The 19,325-nt window shown below is 43.3% G+C and overlaps 1 protein-coding gene across 3 annotated transcripts in view; it reads right to left on the bottom strand.

Annotated features, from left to right (window-relative positions):
• Positions 1–5,074: 5,074 nt before the first annotated feature.
• The window catches only part of znf574 (zinc finger protein 574), a 21,554-nt gene continuing 7,303 nt past the window's right edge, over positions 5,075–19,325 (bottom strand). For all 3 annotated transcript variants that reach the window (XM_086079354.1, XM_086079355.1, XM_086079356.1), the window contains exons 3-10: positions 17,412–18,537; positions 16,646–16,860; positions 16,384–16,563; positions 13,863–13,954; positions 11,815–11,909; positions 9,762–9,910; positions 8,490–8,777; positions 5,075–6,613 (exon numbers count right to left, since the gene is read on the bottom strand). In XM_086079354.1, the coding sequence (XP_085935480.1) occupies positions 6,011–6,613; positions 8,490–8,777; positions 9,762–9,910; positions 11,815–11,909; positions 13,863–13,954; positions 16,384–16,563; positions 16,646–16,860; positions 17,412–18,537 (2,748 nt within the window). In that variant the 3' untranslated portion in view covers positions 5,075–6,010. The remainder of the gene's footprint in view (positions 6,614–8,489; positions 8,778–9,761; positions 9,911–11,814; positions 11,910–13,862; positions 13,955–16,383; positions 16,564–16,645; positions 16,861–17,411; positions 18,538–19,325) is intronic.

Here is a 19,325-nt window from a genome sequence, read left to right as displayed (position 1 = left end):
GTTTTGCATATTATGGTTCGTTTCCCCCAATCAGTAAAAACTGTTGCTTGGTGTCTCGGGACAAAAAAATGCCAAAATTAAAAAACGGTGAAATTAACCTGTTGAGATGGGGCTGTTCCGTCTCATGCAAATCAGCCACTGCTCAATCCATAGACAGAAAAGAAGAAAAGCATAGATCGGCTTCTTCGGACTTTTTTGTGCGTCTACTCGTGATAAAAAAAATGTTGAGCATTTTCTACGTTGCTTAGTACAACTAGCTTCCGGAGCTAAATTACTAAAAGTATTGTAGCAATTGGCTAAAATCTGTAGAAAAAGTTCATCTTAGAAGAGCCCCTAAAAATGACTCTTCATTAAAACGGCCCCTTCAAAACAAAATGGCTGACTTCCGGTGTATTTTCCAGCATGATTTTGCCACTTTTTTTTGTGTCTACTACCAAATTCTACGTTTCTCAGTACTAGCTAGCTAGCTAGCTTCTAGCTAACTAGCTGAAAAGGTTGCCGCTGGGAAAAAAATGGCTGACTTCCTGTTTCTTCTCTGGTATTACTTTTGAATTTTTTGTGCATTTGTTATGATCGAAATGTCTTTGTTGCTAGTACAACAAGCTTCTGGGGCTCAATTTCACACACACGCACAAAAAAAATGTAGCAATCAGAAAAAATCTGTTAGACAATGTTTGACTTTGAAGGACACCTTGAAAATAACCCTTAAATGGCCGCTTCAAAGCAAAATGGTTGACTTGCTGTGTCATTTCAGGCATGGCTTCTTGAGACATGATTAGACTTTTTTATTTTTTACATATGTGACAAATATTTCTTTGGCTCGTTTTTCGCATTGCCAAAAATTTGCAAGATGTACCCATGTGCCGATACTAGCCACCAATACTAAAGGAGCCGAACTGTCAGGAAGAAAATAATTTTTTTTGTGAATCGCATCCTTGTCTATCCTTTCATACACCCTTTAAGACACTAAGTGCGCAAATAAATGGGAATCTGGATGCATTCTGAAATTCTGGGTTATAATAAGAATATGAATCGACATAGCTGAACTACAGAAGAAATATAAGCGACTTAATAAAAGAGGAGCTTTTCCTCATAAAAAGCCATCTCATTTGTTCTCAACGGGACGCTTTGTTCAGAGCGGCGCACGCGCTACATCCGCAAGGAAGATGATTTATTGTATTTTGCTTCCGCGGAGCCGGCTCGCGTTGTTTACATTGTTAATCCATTGCACGTTTTACAGCGCCGCGATAATGCCGCGGCTAATCATAAGCGGCTACTTCAGGAGCAGCTGGGGGGGATTGAAACGACGGACTTCCAATAACCGGCAAGGCCGCGCTACCTCCTCAGCCGGAAGCCCTCGAGGGGGCGGTGCAGACATGAACGTAGTTAAGCACTTGGACCATTGATTTGCATGCATTTAGTACGAGTACACAGAATTCAGCCCAACAATTTAACTGCAATCATTGCCGGGGATTGAATGGTGGGGTTTTGATGCGTTTTTGTATTTGTTGTTATCGAAAGAGAAACAGTTGTCATCAACGGGCGGCGAAGCTCCTGGAGGGCAAAAAAAAAACAGCCGTGAGGCATTGGAGAACTTCAAACAGCAGCTGGATGACTTTGAAATTGCACACAAGTGACGAGGCCTTCCGAAAAACTCGCAAAAAGAATCAAATACAAGAAATGATGCTAATAGTGTGTGAGCTTAAAGTAAAAGTCAAATTAAATATGATTAAGATTTTAACTACACTTTACAATTTTAGGAATCATTTTGCAAACTGGAACACTGACTAATAGAAAACTTAATGCACTTCAACTAGAGAAAAAATTAACAAAAATACATTAAAAACGTGAAAAATTGTGGGGGTATATTTTAACTTTTCAGAAAATATGAATTGCAACAATTTTAAATTTGAATGATTTGAGATAATATGCAAATATAGTGTTTTTGTAGTAAATTAAATAATTTGGGTTTTTTTTTAAACTTTTTTGAGAATTCAATGTTTTTCCGTAAAATGTGTTTTTCCCCTTAATTTGACATTAGAGATTTTCACATCTTGTATTTTTTTTAATACATTTGTATTGAATTTGTACTTTTTTGTGTTTTACTTTATGCAACATTTGTATACTTTTTGTAATACTCTCTTTACTTTTCCAAGGTATTTTATAGTTTATAGTAAGTGTTTTCTAAACTTAATTTTGTTTCTGTAAAAAAAATTACCTTGGTAAATTAATTTATACTTACATTAAAAAATAAATAAATAAATGAATAAATAAATAAATAAATAAATCAAAATAGAATACTCCTCGGTTTTTTGTTGTAAATTTGTCTTAACTTTTAGGGAATTTGTTTTGCTTTTGCAAACACATTTTACAACTATATATTTTTTCTTTTAGTAATGTTTTACAAAAAGAAAAATACATGCAAAATGTAAAAATGATTATCATTTGTTTTTAGTTTGTAAATACTTTTTGGAATTTCTTGTACTTTATGTACTTTGTGTTTCAAATTTTATTATTTTTGTACACGTGCTTACTTTTGACACATTTTCACTTTTTATTTTGTTTTTACTTCTGTAGAAGTCTCAGCACTTACCATCAATAAGAAAAAGATGTTTCCTGTAACAAAATTAGGTTTTAATGCATCACATCCACCATTTTGGTTTATATATATATTTCTTTTAGTTCACACATGCACAGAACGTCATTCCAGTGGCGATGTGCACGTGCTGAACCTTTGCTGAATGTATTTCTGGGAAGTTGTTACACTTGATCTTCTATTAATTTGTCCTGAACATTCCTACGATATCAAGACATATCCTATATGTCGACTGACTTAACTGTCCTGTCTTGATCTCGTCCAGCTCCAAGGTGGTCCAAGCTGGACAAAGCGCCGGTTTGCTTGTTGTCCTTCACCTGCACGGGACATTGTGATGTCAGCTTGTTTACTGCTGAGAGAGCTGAACATCACACGTTCTCTCCCGAGGGTCACTTTGGGTATTTTTAGTGTTCGTGATATCAAGAGAATATAAGAAGGGGGGGGATGCAAGGAGATGGGGGGGGGGGGGGCAGGGTTAGCGAGCTGCTGCACAGATTCTTCTACCCCTCAATTTGTCCGTGCAGAAAACTGCATCACATCAACGTCACTGGAATTATGAACATGTTTTTTAAAATGTTTGAATATGCAGTATTGGGCTTGTTTTTGTTCAAATCGGGGATGGGCAATTTTTCATCAAAGAGCACCACACATTTCGTAAGCATAAATTTGACAAAAAATGCCACTAGAAATTTTGTATACATGTACTGAAGATATTTCATTTTCCATCATCAATTTCTCAATGCCAATAAAAAGAGCTACTGTCCAAGCCCTGCAACAAAGAGTTGGAAGAAAACAACAAAATAACCACATATGGTAATTTGTTTTCCAGTGCTAAGGGGCTCTCTTGCATAAAAATTAACATTTAAGGACGGCATAAAATGGAACATTAAGTGTAAGAACATCATCATTATTATTGTCATGTACTTACAGAGTTGTGAGCTGATGTGGATCCCTTTTTTTTTTGTGGGTCCCTTTCACATGGAGAAGTTGATGGAGAACACGTTTACTCTCGGTTATGCTTCCTCTGATGGCCGCTGCATGTTTTCCATCTCAATCGGGGGTTTGGTGGACATCGAGAATTTCCCGAATGGTCGGTCAATTTCCAGGCCGGTCTCAGCCCTAAATGCCCTCGTGCTTTTTAAAAAAAAAATGTTTATGGAAGTTAACGACAACGCGTTTTGTTTTTTGTTTTTGTAACTGACAGTAAAAATGTATTTACTTTCGCAATGTGTACTTTTGCCAGCCCTTGCTGAACACACAATCGCGCCTCTGTTATCTCCCGAAAATATTTGGTTATTAACCGGTCGGTCGCAAGAAGAAAGCAATAAAAGGCGGACAAAAACTTTAGTGGGGAAAACATTCCTAATTAAAATTACACTGCACTAATAAAATAACCACCAGAGGGTGCTAGAACTACACAAATATTTTTAACTTTGATTTGGTTATTAACCGGTCGGTCGCATGTCGAACATCAAGAAGAAAGCAATAAAAGGCGGACAAAATGCAATCACTGGATGCCTTTTTGCACCTCAGGAGGCGCATACATTGCCACCGTTTCCCCATTTCACTTCCCCTCCCTATCATCAGCATTTCTGCTTTCCATGACACGGAAACAAACCAAGACAGAGTGGCTCCGTTTGCGCGGTTGCACGTGTGTGTGCGTGTTGAAACGCCCTCATGTCAGCAACCGCAAGGGGTGGGGGGCGACATCCGTAAACTCGCGCTCGCAAATGGGATCATTATTTTTAATTTTCAATGCCGACAAATGCTGGATTCATTCCAGCATCAAACCCGGACGACGTGTTTGTTACATGGCACAAAATCATCACTAGTATTGTCATGCTGTTATTTTTTTTTCTAATAATACCATTTATTTAATTTGAGGACAAAAACAGTCAATAACAATGTGGGCCAAATGAATGCTGATGTATACAGTAGACACACAATTGTACTTCACACGCACCTCGCCGAGTTGGTGTGACAGTAAAGGGGGTGGGGGGGGGGGGGGTGGATGATGGAAAATGCACTCTGACTTCCACGGCTGCTGAGCAGGGTGCTATTTCACTCCCACACTTGTTAGCCAGAAGAGGCGCGTGACAGCGGTGGGCCGCCACGGGCTTCTCCACTGGATGATCTGCAGCCGACGAGGTTTATAGGAGACATTTTTATGTGCGGGTCTTCCCTTAACCAACAAGCCTGTACAACGTCATTTCATTTAACCCGAAAAGCTTGCCAAGGGACATTGTGTGCCTTTACGGGCACCCCCCCCCACCCCACATTTTCAAGCTGTGTTGTATGCGTATCCGTTAGCAGTGCCAGGATGATATACATTTTTAATAGTCATCTGCTCAGTAAATGAGCACAAAATGAAAAAGCTACAAACACACACACAAAAAAAAAACCCTCATCCCATTTGTTTTAAAATTTTGAAGTGGACAGGCAGATTTCGTTTTTTTTTTTTTTTTGTCCACCAAGTGGCACATCATTTTGCATTCAAAGCATGCAGTTAAATAGGACATATTTCAGGTTTTTCTTCAAGGGTGCCTCACAACTGAAACATTGAGTGCATATTGATGTTGGATAACAACAGTCCACATTCTGTTTTATAGACTAAATAAAGGTCTAACACCCCCACATTTAGCGGACACATTTTAGGAAAAATCGATGGTGGGCACTTAAAGGGTCTTTTAAGGAGGAAATGTATTTTAAGGCATAGTGAGTAAAGCTGCAAATCTAACTATCTTAAAAAAAATCTGATGAGACACTTTAGCAAGTACTGTACTGAAAATCTGGGTGAAATTTAAGCCTGATCCGAAAATGCGTTTTTGTTCATTTGACCTTCTCAAAACTTTGAATGCACATGAACAGTTAGTCAAAGTTGTTTTGGTTTTCTAAAAAAAAAAAGGAGCTGAACTGCAAAATTCCCAACAGATTTTTGATGAATGAAAATTTCCACGGAAATCTACTTCCTATGCCTTTGCGTGACTTTTCCAGTGTCTCCAAATCTGTTGCAAGCTGCTGACGACACCAACTCCGTGCAAACATCTCGCTTTGTGGATCAATTGTTCGTCCGTCAAAATGTGAGCAGCATGACGAGGACTCTTGAAATCCCAATTCCAAATGAAGCAGGAAACATTTGGCAGTTTTTTTTTTTATTTGTGGATAAAACTGCTGTTTGCCATTCAGCGCCCTTGTTAGAGAACGGCAAGTGCTGAAACATTGAACAGTTGGACGTGTATTGAAAAGCTGAAAGAAGGTCAAATCAATAACACAGTTGTAACGGTTATAAAGCATTTCAGGTTGATTCTGAATTTTCACCCACAAGTTAAATATCCATAACTTTTTCTTTGGAATGTGTTTGTAAGGGGGGAAAAAAAAAAACAGTGAACCTTGACCCGGGAACTTGCGTAATCCTCATATGGTCTCCTCCACGATGAACTCGATGGAGTGCTGCGGGGACTGCGCGTCCATCATGGTGATCTCGGTGCCGTCCATGGTGATGGTGGGAATGGTGATGCCCTGCGCTCCCAGCATGGACGAGGGCAGGATGACCACCTGCGAGGTTCCGTCGAGGCCGCTCAGCCCCTCGGCGGGGATCATGACCGCCTCGCCGCCGCCCTCGCCGGCCTGCAGCACGTAGATGGTCTGCATGCCGCCTTCCTCCAACTCCACCTGGGTGGTCTCGGCCAGCGACGACAGCACTTTGGCGCCCTCCAGGACTTTCTGGACCTGCGCCGCCTCGTTGGCGCTGGCCACTTCCTCGGCGGCCTGGGCGGCCTGGTCGCCGTGCTGCCGGATGTGCTTGTCCAGGTTGGAGCGGGAGCGGAAGGAGGCGGGGCAGTTGGGGCACGGGTAAGGCTTCTCGCCGCTGTGGGTGCGGGCGTGTTCGGTGAGGCGGGCCGCCACGCTGAAGCTCTTGCCGCAGATCCAGCAGCAGAAGGGCCGCACGCCGCTGTGGATGCGCTCGTGGTCCTGCAGGTGGGGCAGCTGGCGGAAGCATTTGCCGCAGGTGGTGCACTGGCGGAGGAGGACAGAGGAGGAAAATGTCAAGAAAGCAAACAAAACCATTCATATTTAACTATTCCCATTTTAGATATAGCAGGGTACAGCCAGGACTGGTCACCAGCCAGGACTGGTCACCAGCCAGTTGCACGGCACATATACAGTCGACAAACCACTGATTAGTTGGCATGTAACGATATCCAAAACATCACGATACAATAAATATGCGGAGGTTTGAAATATATATATTTTTTAAATTCACGATATTGTGTAAAACCTCTCAATATTGCAAAAAAAAAAAACTTTCAAAAAATATATATATTATATTGCTTGTATGACTGATTAATATGAGATAATTGCCGCAGTGGCGAAAACATTCCTAATTAAAATTACACTGCACTAATAAAATAACCACCAGAGGGTGCTAGAACTACACAAATATTTTTAACTTTAATATCGTGACAACGACGATATTCTGGCAATTTTAATATCGTGATATCACAATATTGCAATTATCTTTACACCCATACTAATTAGAGCTTCAGCTACCAAATATGCTTAAAAACGAGTATTCTACTGATGGCCCTGCTGAGTAATCAACTAAAAATGTATTTTGCTTAATTAAAACAGAATAACATTCGTGTGGTGCAGTTATTTTTATCCACTGGGAGTCACCATCCTCACAGTCTACTGTCGTATCTGTGACTTGCAAGTGTGTATGGCTTTGAAAGGCAGGGCCTGGCATTGGGAGTGACGTGGGTGCCAGTAAACGTTCGTTAACGTCCTAAATTACATGTGTGGTCAGCACTGACTTGGACCAAGCCACAAACCATGTGATTTTGACAACAGCCAATTAGGAAGCTCACTGAAAGCTCACACTGGTCAATAGCGGTTAGCATAGCAAATAAGATGTCACTCGTTGATTTAATGACGGATGTAGTGCAGTTACTTCGACCTACTTTTGACCAAGGTGTCAAATGTATACAAGTCTAATCTCCATCAGATGTTTTGTTGCTATCAAAAAGAATTCTTGTAAAACTGGTACAGTTCAATTCATGGAAATGAGTCCAAAGGACAAAGTAAATACAGAGAGACCGTGAGATCCTCCCACTGTTTGATCCAACAAATCCTAATCATGCAAACTCCAAGAAGAAACACCTGCAAAGTGACAATCCCACAACGAGACACTAAAAACATCTTTATAACCGAGGCAGTGAGACACCATTGCAAACGAGTTAAACATGTCTTATCATGCTTTTGATGAGGTGGGAAGTGAGTAACAGTAATATTTTTTATGAGTGACTACACGAAACCGCAGCAACACTTTTTGTGGCTTCCGTATTTCTTCTTCTTTGAATTTGCCGGTTAAATTCGCCGCAAAGTGCAACGTTGCTTCTCAGTCCAGCCCAAAGTCCACTTTGGACTTCAATTAACATTCAGCCACTCGATGGCCTCCGTGTCGCTTCTCCAATCAAACATCCATCTTTGAGAGATGCTGCGTGGCTGCCAACGTGAAATTAATTCCCAGAGCAGCACGTAGGGTGGGTTGGCGGGTAGAGTTGATGTCACCGACACGGCAAAGATGGAGGGTCGTCATTGGGGATGGGGGTGAGCTTCCCAGAATAGTAACAGGCAAAGAGGAGAGCTGACAGGCCCTAATTCAGCCCGGCCATTAATCACAAGTGCAGCAAGGGAGGAAACACCCGCAGGACACACACACACACACACACACATACATACACTTACACACACCCAAATGGCAGCAGTAGCGAAATGGCCGCAGCAGGGAGCAGCGTGTGACGGTGAATGCCAGATTTCAATTTGTGATGTCGGTAATGAAAAACGGGGCTTCCCAAAGACTGAGGAAAAACGGACTTTTGATGAGGCTTACCTCGAAAGGCCTCTCGTCGGTGTGAGTCCTCATGTGAACCTGATAGGTGGAGTTGTAGGCGAAGCCCTTGAAGCAGATCCCGCACTCGAAGCGGACTCGGTTCTTGGACTTGCCCATTTTGCCCTGGCAGTGGGCCAGCACGTGCTCCTCCAGGGCCCTGTTGGAGATGAAGCGGCGCCGGCAAGGCCTCACCGGGCACTTGAGTGGCGTCTGGCCGGTGTGGGACAGCCGGTGGAGGTCCAGGCCCTCCTGGGTCATGCAGCGGTGGCCGCACAGGTCGCACTCAATCTGGGGGATGGGAAAGTGGTTCCGACTTTTAGGTCCGGCACGTCATACACGACGTCTGCTTTATTTGACCAGACTTGCCTCCGCAAGCGAGTTTGGCTCTTTTGATAACATACAGCAGAATAACTTTTTTTATTTTTTTTATTTTTTTGGACAAAAGTATGACTTGAGCACATCGGCTGGATTACTTTTTTTGGGGGGAATTTTCATTATAGGTCGTTTTTATTTCGTTTTGAGTTTTGTTTTTTAAATTTAGTTAGTTTTAATTAGTTTAATTCAGGGTGGCTCTGTTAGTTTTTATTAGTTTTTAGATATTTCAAAAATGCTTAATTTTAGTTTACCTGTAGTTAGTTTTAGTATTAATTTTCATTTAAAAAAATGTGTATTACTTGTGTGCAAGATTTAATAAATACCATGGTAAAATGGAAAAGCAATGCACTTCTGAAAAAACAGTCAGCAAAGAGTAACGTCATCTGAAGGTGATTTTTTTTTTTGGCTGCTGCTGGATGACGTCACTTCTGTGTGACACACTTTGAAACGTCCTTATTCCGGTTAATATCGAAATAAATATACTTAAATAACATTTAAAATCAACCTCAAAGGCTCATGTATTAAATTAATTACCAAAGACGAAAACTAAGGACATTTTCGATACAATTATAGTTAGTTTTAGTTTTTTTTTTTTTTTTTACATTTTCATCTGTATTTTATTTTGTTAACCAAAATGTTTTTGGAATTTTAGTTTATTTGGTTTTAGTTAGCTAAAATAACCTTGCTTTGCAGTCAGCCGGTCCTCCATCAAATGTCTCCATTTTGTTCAAAATGCTGCCCGCTTGCCTCTTAACTGAAACGCGGAAGAGGGAGCCTATCATCTATTTTACTCTATTTTGGCCTCCCCCTCTCCGCCAAAACTCAGCAGCCAATCGGAGAAGGGCTTCCACGCGTCGAACTTCGGTTTGCTAAAAACAGAGGACAAAAGAAGCTCACCTGCCCAGTGGAGCGGCCTCGGCCCTGTCCTCGCCCGCGTCCGGTGTTCTTCTCCTCCTCGGCGCCGGTGCAGCGCTGCTGGTGGATTTCCAGCACAGACTCATTGATGAACTGGGACGAGCAGTGAGGACAGACGACGGGCTCCTTGTCTGAAATGGAAGAATGGCGGAGTGGTTAGCGCATTGCCTCGCAGTCGAGAGGACCTTGGTTCAAATTCTTCTGTGTGGAATTTGCATATTTTCCCCCGTGCTTGCGTGTGTTTTCAGCGGGAATTCAGAATTCCTCTCACATTTCATTTCGGGTTGATTAAAGACTCCAAATAGTGCATCGTTGTGAAAGTGATTGTGAATGCTTGTTTTCCAGATGTGCCCTGAAATTAATTGGCAGTCGACCAGTCCAGGGTGTACACCCCCTCAGCGACTCTGAGGACGACGAGTGCTCAAGAAAAGTCAATGGCTGGGCGGTCGCGAACACAAGTACAAGTGCTGCTCGTTAGTGCCGATTTGTAAAACACTAAGAGATACTGAGAGAGATATTCGACTCCATCTTAACAGCGTCGCAGTAATCAGCGCGTGTTTGAGTTTCAGGAAGCGTACAGATTTCAATTTAGGGGCATTAATAAGCGATGACAGTATCACTGGATTCTCCGGGGAGGAAAAAGGTCGCATTGGCTCATCGACACTTTTCCACTTCATTCGCTCCTAAATGAAGGGAGTTTCCGACTCTCAGCCCAAAAAAAAAAACACACACACACAAAAAACAGAGCCATTCCGGTTGGCTCTGTTTTTCATAATCACTGGGATGGGAGGAATATTTTAGTGAACATTCAAACAGATTTGTCAGTTTTACAGCTAGAGAATAAAAATACAGGAGTTCCTGTTTAGGACATGGTCTTATTCTTATTCTTACAGCAGCTATGCAAGCAGAATTTACAGTATATGCAAGTCACAATGTGGTTGTAGTCTAACACGAACCTTAGCGTGTGACCTTCAAACAGTCAAATCCACAGAAACGTTCCAAATGTTGCTACTTTAATTAACCACGCATCCACAGCGCTGCCCCAATATAAACAACCAAATGAAAAACGATAGGCAAAGCGCCGGTAAGTGAGTGTGCGACCACACTGTGGTTGGACTTCTGAAACATCAGCGGTGGAAATTTCTGCTTGGATAAAAATTCCAACATTGAGTAATGCTCAGTCTCTCGATTGATCAGCTCATCAATAAATCAGTTGCTGTCCTGGATCTATTTGGGCAAAGCAAAGTGGGAAGAAGGCGGGGGGGGGGGGGGGGGGGGGGGGAGGAAAAAAATGCCAACACTGATGGTTCATCAGCACGTTAAGGGGTCGTCACGCCAGCAGCTTGCAATCTGCTAACCATCTGCACATTTGTAGCCCAGTAGGAACGACCGGCCCACCCGGCCCCTCCTTCCCCCTCAGGAACCGACCAATTAAACCTTTATTAAGGACAATCTCACACTATGGCCTTGGTCTAATCAATGGATCAATGTCTTCAATCATCTCTCGCTGAGGAACGACGTACCCGACCCCCTCCCTCGTATGGACTCAAGCTTAACTAATGAACCCCCCCCCCCCCCCCCATGTGATTAAGATGAAGTGTCGGCATGGTGACCCAATTCATTTACCTTCACCTTTCCCGTTCCATTCCACTTGAGACGGAGATCAATGAAAAGCCGCTGAACTAATGCATCGGCGCAACAACGGCTACGTATGTTCGGGAATAAACAAGATAGGCCAGCCGGGTGGGCGGGCATTTGTCGGCAAGTCAATAGTAATTCACTGGGAGTTATGCTAATAAGAACATCATCATTGATTGGCTTCCGCTGCGACGCAACGGATTTTTTCGTTGCACGCTCATCCCTCGTCTTTTCAGTCGCTAACGGAAAGAAAAAACATCGGCAGGGAAGATAATGCGAGAAAACGGTGCACAAAGAGATTTTGCGGGCAACGGGAAGCTTTCTCCACTCGAGTGCATTGTCCCCCGCTGAAGGTACAAAGTGCGCGGGTGAACGGTTGCCGCGTGGGGGCTCTGACCTTGATGGGTGAGTGAGTGCAGGTCCAGGTCCTTCCTGCGGCTAAACGCCTCGCCGCAATCCGGGCAGGGGAACGGATTGCTGGTGTGGAGAAGTCTGATGATAAAATCAACAAAAAAAAAAAAAAAAAAAAACGACATTAGATGCTTCTTGCTTTTTTTTTTGTTCTCCTTTTAAAAATAGGACTAGTCAAGTGCCTCGTAGAAAGTTGCTTCCCTGTTAAACGATCTGAATGGCAGGAGATCAAAGAACAGCGGCAAACTAAAATTGCTGTATTTATCCACTTCTTGAGGGAGAGGAGTGCTTCAACGAGCTCTTGGCAGCTCCTTCGCTCCACAATGGAGTAACGTCAACTCCCACACACTCGTGGTTGGGCATTTTTTGTGCTTAGGCCAAAGCCGTGTCTAGTAAATAAACCGTTAAAAATGGCTTACCGTGGCTAAAATCCTGCATCACGTTGTGGCCAAAGGTAGAATACTGTTTTTTTTTTTTTTTTTTGCACCTTTTGGTATTGTAAATAGTCAATCTTTGTTGTGGCGGATGCCGCATGCTAAAATAGCGAGCGAGATGAGAAGTTCTCATTTTTTGCCACGAGAGGCGGCAGCGAACCGACGACATACGTCACATTAGTTGCCATGGCTACTTCTTCCATTTCTTCTTCTACTTTCATTTGGCAAATACTTTTGTTGCAATGCCGCCACTTTCTTTAGCATACACCATCCGCCAAAACTAAGATTTACTATTCACAGCAGAAAATAACCGACCAGGATTCTTTCTACCTATGCAGGATTCGAGTTAAGGTTAAGCCATTTACAACTACGTGTAACCGCATGTAATTTGATTTCCTCAGGTAAAAATAAATAAAATAAAATACTGTACTGTATGTGGATAAAAATGAGATATGCATGATAGACATGCGTTGACCTAAACACACCCGTGGCGTATCAAAACTAACACATTGACCAGTCGTTTAGCTGCTAATTTAATGTGCATGTATTAAGTATATACATGAACTCAACCCAAAAACGTGTAAATATGTTTTTTGATACTCCCAAAAATGTATGTATATGTTTTTTGTGGTTTTTTTTAAGCAAGAGCATGCAGAAGGCTTTGATGCCACTTCTGACATTAAGAGATGGCTTAAAGCAATGGTAGTTATTATAAAAACGGCAAGCAGGTGGCGGCAGAGTATAAGAGATCAGCCAGGGCCATGTTGCAACAAGCTCTTTTTGCCAGTGTTTAAATGGAGGAATGTGAATAATGATGTAACTTAGCTATATTATAATGCTAATTGCTGCAGAACGGAAACAGATGCAAATGTACTTTTTTTCCTAATGAAAGAAGATACTTTAATCTTTCTTTTAGTAGGTTCCATGTTTTTATAGCAATAGAACACAATGTTCAGTGGGCTTTGTAAAAATCAGTCAAAATCCAGTAAAACAGCCGGGAGCGAAGGAGCTTGCTTCACTGAAAATGGCTGTGAGTGAAGGAGTTAAATGCAAGCGCCATGCTATTGGATATGGATCTCCCAAATGTAAATGTCAGCACTAAATCGCATTTGCACTCTTGGCATGAAGTCTAAATCCAGCCTTGGATATGTTTTAAGGACAATTGATCTAAGCGGGGGGGAATTAAGACTGTTACAACGTTCAAATAATATAAAAGCTACGGAGGTAACTTCACCAGCCATTTCACCTTATAGTCACCAGAAGTAAACACACAGGCGGACAAACTTCCTCTTGTCCTGTCCCGTGTCCTCTTAATTTGCTTGGCCTGTCTGTCAATCATACGTGGCTGAGACTCAAGGACGTAGAAGATATTTGAGCACGGCGCGTTCAGGAAGCTTAAAGGTCCAGCAAGGCGTCAAAGAGAAGGGAAGGGCGTTTATCTAAATCTCATCCTGTGTTAATCACATGCATTTATAGCTGGCTTGCCATGGCTGAATGTTTTGTCTGAGGATAAAATAGTGCCGCGAGAAACGCTTCACCTACCAATCATACAAATGAAATATTCCTAGAATAAGAAAAAAAATAGAATAAAATGCGTTACTTGTGATGGTTGAGCTGTTCTTCCGTGTTAAAGTGTGAAGGGCAGAGGGGGCACGAGAAGAGGCCATCGCCGTCGTTGTCTGCAGGACACGTCTGTAGCCAAGGACACAGTAAAAAAAAAAAAAAAAAAAAAAAAAAAAAAAAAAAAACAACGATTAGTAAGCAAGGTCTTGAAATCCCTTGTGCAGTAAGTACTCTTTATTCAGCCTTCAACGCAATATTCATTTCGCCATTCAAGTGCGACAAGTACCTACAGACTCTCTCAGTGACAAAAGAGAAATGATGCATTGCGCGGCTCACAAAAAGTGCAAAAGCAGACCTGGGCCACATGCCGCCGTCTCTCGGCGGCTCTCGCAGTCTTTATTAAGTCAAAATAAAATGGCAAGGATGCAGGACTGTCACTTTAGAATACTTCGACAATGGATTATTCTATTGATTAATCTATCAATTCATCGGTTAAACATTTATTTGGTATTGTCCAATGATTAAGCAAATCCAAATAAACAATAATAATAATAATAATACCAGTTTCATAAACATCTGAGGCGGTTTCGGGTTCAACCACATGTCATTTCCAGGCTATTCATACTACAGCTGCAAATGATTACTTTTGCAACTGTTCCATTTTCTCACATTGCCCCTTTGGAAATTGAATTAGCCGCCGTTGAGCTCGAGGAAGCTTTTTCGGTCCCCGCTGCACTTGCAATTGTCTGCGTATTCTTCACAATTACTTTACTTTTGTTTTAATGAAAGGATGCCAGATGCTGTCAACAAAATAAATTGTGTTGTAATAATGGAGAGAGAAGAGAGTCAAAATGAGAAAACTATTAATACGCGAGAGGTACAACCTACAAAGCGGTTTGCGTTTGGTTAGAGCCAAATGTTTGCGTTTTGTTAAAAAAGGTAAACAACAAATGGTACAAGTTTGCCATTTTGTAAAAGAGGCAAATACGGCTCAGGTGTACCTTCTCACCGGTTGAATTCCTTCTGTAACCGACTCGATTACCTCCTCCCTTACTGAAGTGCCATTAATCCATTCCAACCCCTCCCTCAATAATACATTTTTTTTGTTACATGAATATAATAAAGAAACAGAAAAAATTACCATCCATCCATCCATCCATCCATCCATCCATTTTCTGTACCGCTTGTCCTCACAAGGGTCGCGGGGGTTGCTGGAGCCTATCCCAGCTGGCTTCGGGCAGTAGGCGGGGTTACACCCTGTACTGGTTGCCAGCCAATCGCAGGGCACACAGAGACGAACAACCATACTCACAATCGCACCTATGGACAATTTGGAGTGTCCAATTCACCTGCCATGCATGTTTTTGGAATGTGGGAGGAAACCGGAGTACCCGGAGAAAACCCAGGCAAGCACGGGGAGAACATGCAAACTCCACCCAGGAAGGCCGAAGGCCGGACTTGATCTCACAACCTTTGCACTGGGAGGCGGACGTGCTAACCAGTCAGCCACTGTGCCGGCAGAAGAAAAAATTACCGTAGAATATAAACATCAACAAATGGCACGTAAATACGTTGGTTCTATAAAGTGTAATTAAGCTAAAAGTCTTTCATATGCATTTGTTAGTTGAATTGTTGATGTGTGCTTTTGAAGGGCGTGTCCAAGTGAGTGATTAATGAGTGACCTGGCCTGTGGTTATTTTCGTGTTAACATCTGCTTACATACTGTCCCGTCCAATAAACCGCTGAAAAGACATATCCACAGTACAGTTTTTTCCACTTTACTCAAGCGGTGGTCGGGTTGAAGCTCGCTCCAAAATGTGGGCACACAACATGAAGCAAAAAGTCAAGGTACCACTGTACTAAAAAAAAAAAAAAAAAAAAAAAAAAAAAAAGCCGTACCTTGTGCTTGGTTAAAAAACACCAAAGCTAAACAGACAGATTTGCATTTTTTTTTCTCTCTCCTCTCTTTTTTTAGATTGTATTACGTTTGTGTAGTTTCAGCACTCTCTGGTGGTCCGTTTATTAGTGGAGGTTAATTTTCATGAGGCATGTTTTGGCCATTGCGGTGAATATCACTCCCATAAATCAGTCATACCATATTTTTCAACGTCTCCCTAAAAAAAAAACATAACTTTTTGCCTGCTTAAGCCAAACACAGCACTGTGAACTACTACTACTTTATTTATTTATTTTAACAATATATACAGTATTGTGGGCTTTTTTTCCATGGTTACAATTATAACAATTACTATATTGTGATGTTAGGATTTCTTTCTCACTTACAGTATGATTTATTATAGTTTAGTTTTTCCATTTCACATCCAATGTGGTGGTGTAGAAAGACAAACCAATAAAAACGCTAATTGTGCATATACTTCCGACCTTGAATGTATCAGAATACCGTTTCACAAGTCGTCCAAAAACACCACTTGACCCAGCACTTCTCAAATCATCAACCTTCGAGAGGCAAATATTTTAGAAGCTACAGGTTGTGTAAACTCCCAAATTATATGACAGATTTGCATTCTGTTAAAGAGGCAAGCGGCATCACGGTGTACCGGCTTGCGCCCGCGCTTGCGGCGGGGCTGGTCCGAGGTGTGAATGAGCTGGTGCCTCTTCAGGGTGGCGGCCTGCGTGAAGTCTTTGCCGCACACGTCGCAGCAGAAGGGCCTGTTTCCGCTGTGGCTCATGGTGTGACGCAGCAGGCTCTGTGAGTTCGTGAAGGACTTGGAACAAACCTGCATGGCGACAACAACCAAGGTACGAGGTCACGTCTTATCTCTTATGTTAGTGCAGAACCGCAGTGATCAGGACGGACACCTTGCAGGTGAAGAGCTTTTCTCCCGTGTGGCTGTAGACGTGCGTGCGCAGGAAGACGCGCCTGGTGAAGGTTTTGCCGCAGTAGGGGCACACGTGGGGCAGGGCGGTGCGGGACCAGTCCTGCAGCAGCTTGGCAGGCGGCGGGAGGTTTGCGGTGTCCACGGTCACGGACGCGCCGCCCTCCGGATCCTCTTTAGTGCTTGAATCCTTGTTTGCTAAAACAGAGAAAAAAAATGTCGCTGCCGTGTCTATCCGATCTCGGGCCGCATATGAAAGCAAACCCAGATCGGATATGGAATTGTACCGTTCACACTGACCAAAAAAAAAAAAAAGTCAGATACGGGTCGCATTTGCCTGCGGTGTGAACGTAGCAAAGAGTCATTTTTCCTTCCTGATTTCCATGGAAAGCAGTCAGTGAAGTCATTTCCGAGATGTCTCTAAAAGATTGTCCTGTCTGATTATTCTTTGGTGTGAGGTGTGAAAAAGGTCAATGTTATACCTGTTGAATATTCACAGCGACTTTGAGCAAAGTTGTGCAAAGTAGTATTTAAAAAAACTATTTTTATGTTGAGTGATTGACTGTTACTATATACAAATCTCTATATATTGATTTCTGAAGAGCCTAAATGCAACTGTTGGGCCAAAGTTAAAAATTGTTGTGTATGGAGAAGTGTTAATTAGTTGACAAAAATGTCCCAATTATTGTTTATTAATGGGTTTTTTTTTTTCTTTAACAAAATTAACACTAGTCTGGAGAGCACTTTACCTTTGCTGATGATCCTGAAAATGGCCCTGCTCCTCTTGGGTGCTGGCGGATCCGTGTCATTGGCGGCGGTGAGCAAGGAGAGCGGACGCTTTGCGCTCTGCGCCTCCTCCGCCGGCGCCGCCATCTCGTCGCCGGTCTCCGCCTCATCGATGGGCCCGCACTCCAGAACGCGGTGCTGCCTGCGATGGTACAAGTACTGGGTGGTGTTCATGAAGGTCTCGTTGCAGTAGGAGCACGAGTGGAGCGGCGCGTGCAGGTCGTGCATCCCCTTGCGATGCGAGGTCAGCGCGGCCGCTTTGTTGAAGCTGGCGCCGCACTGGAGGCACAGGAAGAGCTCGGCGGGCTGCGCCGAAGAGGTGGCCGGCGCGTCGTCCGGATCCTGCCCGTCCGCCGCGCTGCTCTGCTGGTACGCGTTGTCCGAAAGGCTGCTCGCCACCGTGGTGCTTCCCTCGCCTTTCTGCCGATGTTGCTTGCGGTGGTAGAGGAAGAGGGTGGTGTTCAGGAAGCTCTCGCCGCACACGGTGCAGTGATGCAGGGCCTCCTCGAAGCCGTGCGTCTTGCGATGGGCCACCAGTTCCGAGACCAGGCCGAAGCAGGAGCCGCAGTCCACGCACAGCAGCACGGGATCGGGCTTCGGCTTCTTGACCGCCCCTCTCCTCCTGGGCGACGACTCGTCCAGCGCCGATGACAACGTGATCACCTCGGGAGCCGCCTGTTCCGAACTTTCGCCCGCAGACGCCTCCTCGCTGACTTGCGGCGGTTTCTGCTCGCCTCCCAGCGCATCCGCTTCGTCGGACCTGTGCTCGCCCGCGTCGCCCTCGGCGGCGGGCTGCGGCTCCTCCGAGTGAAAAGTGGACTCGAGCTCGGCGTCCGAGCCGCCCACGACGACGGCCTTCAGGCAGGCGCCTTCTTTGCGGTGATGCTGCCATTGGTCCAGGCTCTTGAAGAGCTCCTCGCAGTCCCCGCACTGGTAGAGGATCCGGGGCTGGTCCAAGAGCTGATCGTCGCTCAGCTCGGCCTCTCGGGCGACGATGTCGTTCTCCTGCACGGCGTCTTCAACGGCCTGCGCGGACAGCTGCTCCAGTTGCACTTGGATTTGTGGGACCATGTCCTGTGTTAGCGATTGCTGCACGCAAACGTGGACGAGGGGGGAAAGAAAAGGCAACAGGTGATGACTAAATGATCCTTTTGGTTGCAGAAGAAGAACAGAGTAGAATTTTATTGTCACTGTTACAGGGGAAATGAAAATCAGTTTGGAATTTCCTTCCCGCAGTGCCTATCAAAGTACAGTAAACCGCCGTTTATTGCAGTCCCAGATCCCCAAGCAATAGCTAACAAATCAGCCAGAGAGACCATATAATTATCTTAAAAACATGTAAGTGGGTTGTTGAGCTTCTCCTTCCACAAAATGAAACAAACATTTATACCCTATTCAGACAAAAAAATATTATTATCATATATAATTTCGGGATAGACCATCGTTATTGGGCATTTTGACAAATATATATTGGTACCCGCCATTTAAATTATTATTATTATTTTTTTAATCTGACGGCCGATATGAGGTAAATCTAAAACCATTTTAAAACGGCCAGCAGGTAGCAGCAGAGTATAAGAGACCATACAAGGTTATGTTGCAACAAGCTCTTCAACACTTTTGTAAATAATGATGAATCTTAGCTCTATTCTAATGCTAATTGCTGCAAAATGGAAACTGATAGAAAGATCCTTTTTTTCCTGATGAAAGAAGAGACTCTAATCTTTCTTTTGCTAGCTTCCATGTTTTTATAGCAATAGAACACAAAATTCTGTGGGCCTTGCAAAAATCTGTCAAAATCCAGTAAAACAGCCGGGAGTGAAGGGGGTTGCTTCAGTGAAAATGGCTGCGAGTGAATGAGTTAATGTATTACAAAA

Source organism: Leptonotus elevatus, chromosome 6 (genome assembly GCF_054856555.1).
Source record: "Leptonotus elevatus isolate MCC_2025b chromosome 6, RoL_Lele_1.0, whole genome shotgun sequence".
NCBI classification, from domain to species: Eukaryota; Metazoa; Chordata; class Actinopteri; order Syngnathiformes; family Syngnathidae; genus Leptonotus; species Leptonotus elevatus.
Note: the sequence above shows the minus strand (reverse complement) of the source record. Positions and strands in the feature narration are given on the sequence as shown.